General features: G+C 37.8%; 1 protein-coding gene and 1 long non-coding RNA gene across 4 annotated transcripts in view; one reads left to right on the plus strand and one right to left on the minus strand.

Annotated features, from left to right (window-relative positions):
- Positions 1-452, minus strand: part of LOC143807067 (uncharacterized) — a 28,194-nt gene extending 27,742 nt beyond the window's left edge. The window contains exons 1-2 of one of the 3 annotated variants that reach the window (XR_013221642.1): positions 305-452; positions 27-122 (exon numbers count right to left, since the gene is read on the minus strand). This is a non-coding gene — a long non-coding RNA (uncharacterized LOC143807067). Of the gene's footprint in view, positions 1-26; positions 123-263 lie in introns of all 3 variants that reach the window. The other 2 variants (XR_013221641.1, XR_013221640.1) reach the window with 2 other exon arrangements.
- A 138-nt stretch (positions 453-590) lies between these two features.
- Positions 591-4,193, plus strand: IRX5 (iroquois homeobox 5). The gene is made up of 3 exons (XM_077288257.1): positions 591-1,138; positions 2,466-2,868; positions 3,021-4,193. Exons 1-3 carry the CDS (start codon positions 890-892, stop codon positions 3,833-3,835), a joined length of 1,467 nt encoding a protein of 488 aa, XP_077144372.1. The 5' UTR covers positions 591-889; the 3' UTR covers positions 3,836-4,193.
- Positions 4,194-12,382: the final 8,189 nt, after the last annotated feature.

Below are 12,382 nucleotides of genomic sequence, written 5' to 3' on the forward strand. Positions count from 1 at the left end.
GAGTTTTAGACAGGAGGGTAAAATACCTTTATTCTTTTAGATCCTCAGCTAAATCTCTGGCTTTAGAGCTGGTCTCCTGCTCTGCAGTGTGATCACACATTCCTGGAAGAGAGGAAGCGCAACTGCAAGACAAAAATAATAATAAAAATAATAATAATAACAATAGCAATGCTAATAGTACAGCTGCATGTGCCATCTGCTGATTTGTGTGGCCACTCTCTGCCCCGGGTGCTGCTGGCTGTGGGTTTGCCCCTGGCACTCACACAGGGCGCTCACTAGAAGGCTACATTGGCTGCCTCCTCACTCAGCGGATGATAGAGGAGTTTCCAGGCTTCTCCCCACTTCAGTCCTCCAGGTCAGGAGGTGACCCCAGGCTGCTCGGGAAGTCCTAGCTGCTCTCTTTGCTTGCATTGTGTGTGATGACCATCAAGGGGCAGACTTTGCTTTGGAAGAAAGAGTCAAAAGAGAAAGGGAGAAAGCCTGCAGATAATTGGGCAGCCCCCCACCATCCCTCCATCCCTCTCCACTGACGACACCCACAAGGAGGAGCATTAAGGCGTCAGATTCCTCAATTTCCAACTTAGCATCTTGGCAGGACCTTTTTTTCCCTGCTTCCAAAGCTAAAGTCTACACCAACCCACACTCCCACCCAACCTCTCCCCTCCCTCCTTGTACAGAGTGAGAGCACAAAAAAAAATCTTACCAGGGAGAAAGGCAGTAAGAAGAACAGAGAGGCAGAGAGATACCAGCAGCAAGAGGCAGCGACAGTCCCCATTGATCTCCAAGTCTGCAACTGGTGGGCTTGTTTACCTTGAAGACCCTCTGGTAGACCTGGGCCCCCCTACTTTTTTCTTGCAGAGAGTGTGTCTCCCAAGATAAGAGTGTATGCATGTGTCTGGCCATGTCCTATCCTCAGGGCTACTTGTATCAACCATCTGCTTCATTGGCTCTGTACTCCTGCCCTGCATACAGCACCAGTGTCATCTCTGGACCCAGGACAGATGAGTTGGGAAGGTCTTCTTCTGGGTCAGCCTTCTCCCCTTATGCTGGATCTACAGCCTTTACAGCTACTTCTGCTGGCTTCAACTCCCCCCTGCAGTACAGTGGAGACCCAGCTGCTGCATTCACTTCTTATGTGGTAAGAGCTGCTATTACACTTCTCATAAAGGGAGAGGGGGTATACGGAGAGCAGGGACAACTACTGCCATTGTCAACACCTACAGCAATTGCAGAACTCCAGGTCTGATCCGAATCAACTGCAGAACTGTAAACCTAATTGTAACAGGGAGTTCTAAGCAGTGTGTATGTGATACAGCGTTCATTTATTACACTCCATGTGTAGATTATATGTATAAGTCCATGCATTATACTATAGGGACAGACAGACAGACCGATAGATAGATAGATAGATAGATAGATAGATAGATAGATAGATAGATAGATAGATAGATAGATAGAAAAAAAATGAAGGCGGCACTCTTAATCTTTAGATGAAAAAAATGTGGTTTATTTCAAACCCACATGGTAACGTTTCGGCTCACACTGAGCCTATGTCAGATAAATAGATAGGTGAATATTCCTTTAATCCAGAATCCCCCCTGAATAAACTAATTGATCAATATCTGACCTAAAGGTTTTTTTTAAAAATTAACCAGCTAACTGTTAATCTATAACTGGCCTGAAGGGGTTAAAATATAATCCGAATTACAATCTGAAGATTCCCTCTGTCAAAGTAATCCAATCTGTTCCATCCATGTAAATGTTACTCCTGTCAATCGATAATCAATAAATCCAATACATTTAACTGCAGTTTTGTTTTTTGTTTTTTGTTTTTTGTTTTTTTTTATTGAAGCGGATTAGTTCACACTGCACCGAAACTGATGTGATCCTGTTAGTAAAGTGTGCGAATATTATTTTTTCCAACGTATTTGCACTTACGTATCCGTGTATCTGGGTTAGGTATTTGGCTTATTAATTCGTTTTTTAATTTGGAGCAGATATAATTAGCTCCCCCCATTGTGAATACTGATGGGAGTAAATCGTGGTGAATATCTGAATGTTGTGGTTCCATGTCGCAGACCGATTCCTAAGTGTGGTTATGCTACTAAATTAAAGGGTATATTCCTGTATTGCCAGTTACAGAAGGAATTCAGTTTTGTGTTCTCTTTGTAGTATCTTGGTCAAAATTAAATAATTAATATTATATATGTAAATTTGACATAAAAAATATAAAAATAATCATGTATCTAGGAAGGGTTGCCAATCATTTACTCAATTAATCAATCACTGTAGGTATTGAATATTATCTGTGCGTAATTATAAACGCATCCAATGTTCTATGAACTTCTTGTAGACTCTGATAATATATGAATAATGCGTTTCTTGTACTTTATATATCTGATTTCTGCTCAGACCCCTGACTTTAGTTAAGCTACATACATATATCTCTAATTTTCTTCTTCTAGGGTTCTCCATATGACCACAGTACAAGCATGGCAGGTTCGTTAGGTTACCATCCTTATGGTGCTCCTCTGGGATCTTATCCTTATGGTGATCCTGCTTACAGGAAAAATGCTACCAGGGATGCCACCGCCACTTTAAAGGCCTGGCTCAACGAGCATAGGAAGAATCCTTACCCCACCAAAGGGGAGAAGATTATGCTGGCCATCATCACGAAGATGACCCTCACCCAAGTGTCCACCTGGTTTGCCAACGCACGGAGGAGGCTTAAAAAGGAGAATAAGATGACTTGGACACCCAGGAACAGAAGCGAAGATGAAGAAGATGAGGAGAACATCGATCTGGAGAAGAATGATGAAGATGAGCCTCAGAAACTAGAAGAAAAAGGGGACACAGACGTAGATACAGGTTGGTGAATTCTTAGGCTTGATGCCTCATTGACTTGGTGGCGTTTTAAGTGTTCCTGTATCAAGATAATATTTTTAGTGGTTATGAGGATAGTAATTATGGGTTCTTGATCATTCTTCTGAATATTTCTCTCTTTTTGTGTGTGTGTGCAGTGAACAGGAGTTCTCTGGTGGACGAGCCAGATCTTCTAGAACGGGAAAACATCCAGGAGAAAGAGCTGATCTCAGTGAGGAGCGACTCTGAGGTGGAAGACAGTAATGACTTAGTTTCCAAAAGATCTACTCCCAGCTCACCTCCAACAATATGTCAAGCAGGTCAAGTTCAACAGGCACACGAAGAACAGACTGTACCCAATCATCTCCATCATCATCATCACCATCATCATCAACACCAGCAACAGGCAACCCAACATCTTCATCACCACCACCATCACCAACCGCACCCAATAGACCTGGTTCATAGGAGTACCCCAGTCCACCATGGCCCAGCCACCAGCAATGCCACCTCAGTCATTCACTCCCCACCAGCATCCACCTCCAAGCCTAAACTGTGGTCTTTGGCTGAAATAGCCACCTCCTCGGACAAGACTAAGGAAAGCAGCGAGGTTCCAGTAGGGCCTGGGTCAACCACTCCTCAGCCCATGGCTGCTGCTCCTACTTCACCATCTAGATCTCCATCAGCTGCTTGTCATTTCCCTAACAATGCAGTTTTATCCAGACCCCTTTACTACAGCACCCCATTTTATCCTGGCTACACGAACTATGGCTCCTTTGGGCACATCCACAGCCACCATGGACCCAGCACGACCCCATCAGCTAACAGCAATCCACACTTCAATGGATTAACCCAGACTGTCCTAACCAGAGCCGAGGCTTTGGCCAAAGAGTGCAAACTTAGGTCCCAACCTCAAGTAGACCTTAGCAAAGACTCCTCTTATGAAATGAAGAAAGGTATGTCTAGCCTATAATTGTGGCTTCTCTGCAAGCTTCGGGACTTCCTTTTATTTATTAATGCCTTGTCATTTTACCAGATCCCATCGAGCAAATTAATAATTCAAAGAATGCAAAATCTGTGAGGCCAGTGCAGGATAAAGGTCCATTCCTCCTCCGAGGAGATCAATCCATCATTTCTATCAATCTGATCGTGTAGATTTCATGTAGCAAATTTGTATTTAAATGGATCATCGCTCTCTTCGAAGTAAATTATGGAATCCAATCCGTTGTACAGTGACTGATGCTGGTTTTCTTTTCTTTGTAACATAAATATATAAATCGCATTGTTTTACCCTGAACTGTTTCATAGTTAATAATACAAATTTAATTTAATTTTTTTAAACGCCTCTTGTAATTTCTCTTGTCTGTCAGCATACCTTGCCACAATTTAACCAATGCAATCTCGATATATTCGCTTACATGGGACTGCAGGTGAATCTAATAAGTTACCAAAGAGTTAATAACAATATGTCCAGTTCATCTGTAAATATACGATCGGCAGGATTGCAAATGAATCCGTTGGTCAGTTGAAGAGGAACAGTTTAGGAAGTATGGAAATCATTTGTTTTTAGAATTTTTCAATATCGAGTTTAAATTTGCATCTGCCATTAAATTATGGATGGAGGGACTATGCAAACAAAGCGGTGATCATCTGCTGCTTGTCATTGGCTGCGAATGTGTTAACCTAATTAATTTCATCCAGTGCCCTGATCTGTGCTAAGCAATCAAACAATGACCTTTACTAATGAATTCGATTTTATGCAGGAATCTTCTCATTAATGCAAGAGTCTGCTGAAGATAACCAATATACATGTGTGTATATAGATATATAGATATATAGATATAGATATATATAGAGAGAGAGAGAGATATACTTATAGGCTAATTAAATATATATATATATATATATATATATATATATATATATATATATATATATATATATACACACACAAGGCATATATACAAATGCAAATGCACACATTTTATATATATACATATATATATGTATATAAATATAACATATATATATATATATATATATATATATATATATATATATATATATATATATATATATATATATATATATATATATATACACACACAGGTCGGTCTAGTGAGATGGATACCTAATTAGGGGGCACATAGACACATCTATCTATCGCCCCAAACTCTATCTATCGCTCGAATTCATGACTTTTACAAGCGTTTAAAGAATTTCCTTCTTCGCAAACTGTAGCAAACCTAGTGCTAGTGCTAGCCATTGCTCATGAAATGCTGCCCCCACTACTGTCTTTCACGTGTAGGGGTCGCTATTGTGCTTGATTTCCCCATCATATATTTGCATTTGTGGGAAAGTGAGACTTAATTATTAGGAGATGTCAATAATATAGAATGCAAATGGAGAATTAGGAAAAAAACCAAAATTATACAGATCAGGGATCGGGACATAACTGGATAACGATATTATAGTTTGGGGGGATATTTGCATAGCTATTCAGGTCTTAGGTAGCATGTATATATATATATATATATATATATATATATATATATATATATATATATATCTCAAGCAAAGAACTTAATCTATGCATATATACATACATATATGTTTATACATAATATATAATTTTTCACACGTCTCATAAAGGTAATATATAGTCCTGAAAAGCTATGTAAATCTCCCTCAAACTATAATATTGTTTGCCAATTTATGTATATATATATATATATATATATATATATATATATATATAGACAGACATACACGTATATTGTACAGAAGAAGGATAAAATAATTTTCATCTTAAGATGTGTAAGTTTTTGTTACTTCCACAATTTGCTGATCTTTTTGACAGTTTCTTTGAACTTCGCCGCTCAGTAATATATAATCCAGATTGAATGGTTTACATATATACACACACATATTTGCATTATTATGTGGCAAACTCCGAATTTCGTTGAAGTTTCTAGAAAGGTCAATAATTACAGAACGAAGCCAGAAAACACTAACGAAATCTCTGCTCCTGTGCAATATTGTTTTATCATTTTTAGAATATTACTACTAGAATCACTTTGCCTACTGCTGATGCTGCTGATAATAATCACCATGTATCTGATAATATCTGCAGTGATTAATCCATACTTGGCTGCTGAGTGAAAGCAAAGAAAGTAGTTTAGATATAAAGAATTAATTTCCAGCACACGACTATGTACGATATAATTATATCGTGCAGCTAATAACTGTGATACAGATTACAGGTTTTTAATTCGTTAGATTAAATTAAAAGCAGTTTAGAAAACCTCCAGAATGACAGATTCTTATAAATATTGTGGGATCCTGTTCCTATCCGCATGTGATCCATGTAGGTTGGTGTCAGCATCAGAATCCTGAGATCCGATAGTTACAAATAGTGAGAAGTGCTCGCATTCTAAAGAGCTCGGGTCCCGCGCGGAGGAGGACTGTGGCTGGGATCGGAAGCAATAACCTCACCCATTACATGCGTTTGCCCAATTGCAGATGCTTTATTACTATTGGGTTTTCTTCAAAGCCCATAAATATTGTGCGGGGGATTGTCCCTTTAATGAAATGATCTCTGCAGCATCAGTCCGGGAGAAACTGCGAGAAGGAATCAGGTCACTGACTGCTCTGCTCCGCACCTAGGAGGCTGCACTGACCTCTGACCCGGACACTGCAGAGCTGGGCAAGCGGTATAGAGAAGGGCTGCAGTGTCTGCTAATGGGACCTATAATGGCAGCTCCGGCACTGCCCGACCGAGGCCTGTCCTCTGTACCGACAGGATGGAACGCTCTGTCTCCTGGTAGGGCTGCACTCATCATCTCCAGAGGGCTAAACTCAGCACTATCTATGGTCCAGGATCAATCCATCCTATCTATCTATCTATCTATCTATCTATCTATCTATCTATCTATCTATCTATCTATCTATCTATCTATCTATTATCTATTATTTATCTATCTATCTATCTATCATCTATCTATCTATCATCTATCTATCTATCAATTATCTATCTATCTATCTATCTATCTATTAATTATCTATCTATCTATCTATTAATTATCTATCTATCTATCTATTAATTATCTATCTATCTATCTATTAATTATCTATCTATCTATCTATCTATTAATTATCTATCTATCTATCTATTAATTATCTATCTATCTATCTATCTATTAATTATCTATCTATCTATCTATTAATTATCTATCTATCTATCTATCTATTAATTATCTATCTATCTATCTATCTATCTATTAATTATCTATCTATCTATCTATCTATCTACCTATCATCTATCTATCTTTCTCAAAAGTAGTTGCTTTTTCTTTCTTTTTTTGTTACATTTTTCCAGTGTATGACTGCAGTCAGTGTTCTATTTATTTTTCCAACCAAAGTAAGACCATCTATGTATCGATCTCGCTCTCTCTCCATCCATCTCAATGTTCCCTAATCTAAATTTAAATGAATCTATAGGACAAAAAAGTTACATAAACATAAAAGTTTGTCATATTTATTACTTCACTAAACCGCTATGATATTATAATGCATGAGTTATTTCTTCCAAAGTATTGCAAAAAGTCATTACCCCTGATTTTCCTTCCAGCCACGTCACAACAAATTTTTCAAAAGTCATTTCCCATTTTTTCATCCACAGATTTAGTGGCACTTAATTACTCACTAACCAATCATATAACCAATACTTTATAGCATATTACTATTAGCATATAATACAATTTTAATCAATTATGCCGGTTTTACATGTCTGTTTTTTTTATTATTACTTCAAATCAGGGAAAAATTGGCTTTGTTATTGTATTTATTTATTTATTTTATTGTGCTGAATCTACTTTTGATTTCTGTGTCAGTTTTTACAACTTGGATATCATCTGTTTCTCCCATATGGAAAAGCAAAATAATTAAGTTTCTCCAATCAACTAAACACGGATGACACACGGATTGCTTCCGTTTTTTCATGGGCTAGTTCACTTACACAGGCTTTGCAGATCATAGTTGGACATGTCTCCATTTTTTTTTTAATTACTTGCGGAAAATAGCTTTGACAAAAAAAAAAGGGATGGATCTTGACATTAAATAAACGGATAGCACGCAGGCGACAGGAACTGATGTGTGAATGAGCCTTTAATATTGCATTTTTATTGATGGGAGAATAATTGGTGAATGTGATGAATTGATTTGTTGTCATAAGTGGTTTCCTCTTTGCATATAGTAGAACCTTTACGTCTTCTTGATACAGAGAAAATGCGATGAAATAATGTATTTTAATCATTTTCATACCAGTGTTTGGCGACTTTTTTTTTTATTTTGCAGCATTTTTTAACATTTTTTCCCCAAGAAGTTCTATACAGAAGCCTATGGAAAAGAAAAACAGGAAAAATGATAAATACCAAGACGACTGGTAGGTGGGATGAATCTAAGACTTGCCCATTTGTGATCACACACCCATTGATTTCAATGGATCTGTGCCATTTGTGTGTCATCCAAGCACTGTCAGTATTAGGCCTTGTTCACACCATCAGGATTTGGTCAGTATTTTACATCAGTATCTGTGAGCCAAAACCAGGAGTGGGTGAGAAATACAGAAGTGGTGACATGTTTCTATTATACTTTCCCTCTGGTTTTGGCTTATAAATACTGATGTAAAATACTGACAAAAATACTGATGGTGTGAACGCAGCCTTAGGTAGGAGAAGCTTGGATTTTTATTTAGCATTTTGCTCCCACATTAATGGCAAAATTTGGATCAAAAATTGATGAAAAATAGTCAATTGGTCCAACCCCCCCCCCCCCAAAAAAAAAAGTATATCTAAATGAAGCCTAATTATCAGATCTTTGTCATATATATATTAAATTACTACTATAACAGAAAGTTCAGAATTGTAACTATTTCTGAAGAATATTGAAATATATTGAAACATACGCAAAAAAATACTCAAGTATCGACATATTTTACCATTTTTTCCTACTAGTTGTCATAATTAGAAAAAGTCACATATCTATGGTCCATAGCGTCCCTTCATTTATTATACCATGTATCATGGGAGTTATGAATCTATTGTTTTCTGCTGTCAAAAAGTTACACATATTTTGTGCAAAATCCATAAGTTTCGATTTTTAGCGCTTTTCAAAAGTGCAAATAAAAGTTTCGACGGATTGTTTGAGAAAAGATGCACTCGCGATCCGGCTAAAGAGCAGAGTAACATTTCTAGATCTTCAGGTGTTTATTAAATATTGTAGAACACTTTGCAACAAGTAACAGAAAAAGTAACACTAAAGGAAAACAATAAAAATGCCCTGATACATGACCCCGCTGTGTGCCTTGAAATAACACCATAAATATGGCGTCCATATGAGAGACTAGACTCGCGAGTTTATTTTTAGGCTAATTTATGAAGCGCTACATAATATTTTTGGGAAACGTTACTGGCAGCATGGATCTATAAACAATGGGTCTTGTAGACATTAAAATGCTTTTATTTTAGAAAAAAAAAATAAAGTATACACAACTGACTGATCCTGCAGGTCTTTGTACAAAATGTGACCACTGCAGCCAATCAGCCAATAGACCACCACTGCAAACAGTGATTAGCTGCAATGGTCACATGCCCGATTATTCGACAGAATGTACAGACTAGCTCTTTAATTTGTGTGAATGCTGCAGCCAATCACTGGCTAGTGATCGGCTGCAGCGGTCATATGTCCACTTAGACTATTTCATGAATTGCTAAGATGAGTATATCTTTTTCTTCTTTTGAGTTTTTTCTTTAAAAAAAAAAAGCAAATTTCAGAGGTGGACTACCCCTTTATTTTTTTTAATTTATGACTAAAGACAAGTAATTTATTTATTTATTGTTGGAATAAAAATTCGACATTGTTCTGTCCCTCTGTCATTCCTCCTGGAAACGCAAGGAAAAAAAAAAATGACAACTGAAGTTTTACCAGTCCTCATTTCAATAGGGTTTCTCGACATACTCAGATATGATCCGTGCCCATCGGACAGTGCGCCAGGACATACACCATTGACACGAGGATACTTAACATCTGGTTGTGGCTGTCAAACAAGGGGACACGAACATATTTTTCGAGCATGCTGAAGTCACTCGGTTAGGACCCGAGCATGCTCAGAAAACACCTTATCCCAGCACGTTCGGTCATCACTAGTGTCCACCAATTGTTTTGTTTCCCTCAAATGCAAGTATTTTGGCTAAAAAAACATTTTTGTAGTTGGATTACATTGTCTATAGGTGGCTGCAGAATGAGTTTACTGAGAATCCACCAGTGAGCTCATTCTGAGAAGGTTTATAACTCCTTTATCTGTATTTTTATCACCACAGTTCACATCAAAGTTGAATGTGCCAAACTTTTAAAACTGAATTGCGCTCCAAATTTAAGTAATCAAAGTTGTCATAAATCCGGTTACCATTTATTTGTTCAATTCCTATTTATTGGGGCCTGTTGAGCTCTTCCACCCACCCATTCTCTTTTCTATAGGACCCCCCTTAGATTATGAGAAGGGACATCTGGGTTGGCAACGCAGCGAGTCTCCAAACAGAAGAGCGTCTGTTTTTCCAAAGTGGGCAATATGTTAATTCTATACACCCCAATCTCCCGGCTTTCTTGAGAGCAAAAAGAGGAAATCTGCCACAAATAGAAGAGAAAATGTCTCCCTGACAAAACAAGTGTCAGTTTTTAATGTTGGCCTTTGTGCCAGCCTCACATATAATCATGTGCCATATTTTCCAGGCACTTCAAGACCTTAATCTGTGCCGCCTGGGGACCTGACAAAGTGGAGAGGCGTTTGCCTGGGTCCATGATGAAAATCTATATTTATATATATGCAGGAAATCACATTGAATACGAAAGTCCCGGGAACGAGACCCTTAATTAATTATGGGTGCTAAAAATTCAGACCAGCTGTCTGGTGCTCGTCTGGGGGCGGCAGACAGAAATACGCCGGGACTGTGGTCAGCCGACAGTAACAGATGGCAAGTGAGCATTCCTACACCTTGAAACTGCTAGGATTTGTGGCCTTTAATAAACTAATCATTTATTTCCTTGATAATATATATCTGGAAACAATTGTTTTTTTCTATACTTACATAATCAACAATGTTCCTGCTTTTATGCGGGCTCACACGCTGAGCCCGCATCTTTCCCCACACTTGATTGAGTGCCTTTAACAGCCAGGTGTGGATCCCAGATCCCAGCTTATGCCGCTGTCAATCACTGACAGCATCATTTAAGAAAAGGGCGTCACTGATCCCACCCATCACGTGATCTCGCGGCACCGATGAGTTGCCATGATCTGGTGAAGACACCCATGCCTGTCATCACGATCCTCCTGTGAATGTCGATAGGAGATCATGATTTTTGCTGAAGCACTAGGTGATTGGATAATCGCAGCTTTAAGTCCCCTAAGGGGACTATTAAATATAGTAAAAAGTAAAAAAAAAAAAGTTTTAAAGAAAATAATAATAAAAAACCCTCCAAAGTTCAAATTACCCCCAATAAAGTAAAGCAATTAAATAAAAAAAATGCACATATTTGGTATTGCTGCATTCAGAATCACGCGACAGATCAATATATCATGTAAGTTAATCCGACTGGTAAACGCTGAAGCTAAAAAATAAATCAAAACACAAGAATTATGTTTTTTTTGTGTCTGCAAGATTGCAATAAAAGGCTATCAATACATCCTATTTGCCCCCAAATTGTATCATATTGCCAGGTAAGTTTTACCATATAGTGAACGTGGTAAATAAAAAAACCTCAAAATCATTGTGGAATTGAACTTTTTTTGCAATTTCACCACACTTGTATATTTTTTTTTACAGTTTTCCAGTGGCATAACAAATGGTGTCATTCAAAAGTAGAACTCCTGCTGCAAAAACAAGTCCTCACATGTCTACATGGCTGGAATAATAATGAAAAAGTGATGGCTCTTGGAAGAAGGGGAGGAAAAAGCAAAAATTAAAAATGGAAAATCCCCCGTGGGTGAAGGTATATAGATGGAAACCAAATTCACACTTATTATCCTCACAGCCCTAGTGGTTTTAACACAATAGGGAAGATTTGTCTTTGTTGTTCATTGCAACCAATCAAAGCGCAGCTTTCATTTCAGATTCTGCTGTTCAAAAATGAAAGCTGCGCTGTAATTGGTTGCTATGGGCAACAAAGACAGTCTTCATTCTATCGCTATGTATTTTATTGCCATACTGGGGTTTGCAGTAATTTGGTGCAGATTTTGTCATCAGAATTTACACATGTAAAATCCGCAGCATTTTGCAGTACTAGAAAAGTGGATGAGTTTTAACTTAAAGGGGTATTCCCATCTCCAGGATCCTATCCCAATATGAAGCGCTATATTTGACAACACCCATCTGTGAAGATGGGAAAAATCTTTCCTTCCAGACTGCTTACAGGCTATAATTTCCAGGAGATCTATGTTTTTGTCTGAACTGAAATTCAAAAACAT

Source organism: Ranitomeya variabilis, chromosome 2 (genome assembly GCF_051348905.1).
Source record: "Ranitomeya variabilis isolate aRanVar5 chromosome 2, aRanVar5.hap1, whole genome shotgun sequence".
NCBI classification, from domain to species: domain Eukaryota; kingdom Metazoa; phylum Chordata; class Amphibia; order Anura; family Dendrobatidae; genus Ranitomeya; species Ranitomeya variabilis.

What these genes read in the sequence shown, in the direction of transcription:
- IRX5 (XM_077288257.1), top strand. Translation starts at nt 890, where the DNA reads ATGTGTCTGGCCATGTCCTATCCTCAGGGCTACTTGTATCAACCATCT. An exon ending in CTGCATTCACTTCTTATGTG is followed by an intron (nt 1,139 to 2,465) that starts GTAAGAGCTGCT and finishes TTCTTCTTCTAG; the next exon opens with GGTTCTCCATATGACCACAG. An exon ending in GGACACAGACGTAGATACAG is followed by an intron (nt 2,869 to 3,020) that starts GTTGGTGAATTC and finishes GTGTGTGTGCAG; the next exon opens with TGAACAGGAGTTCTCTGGTG.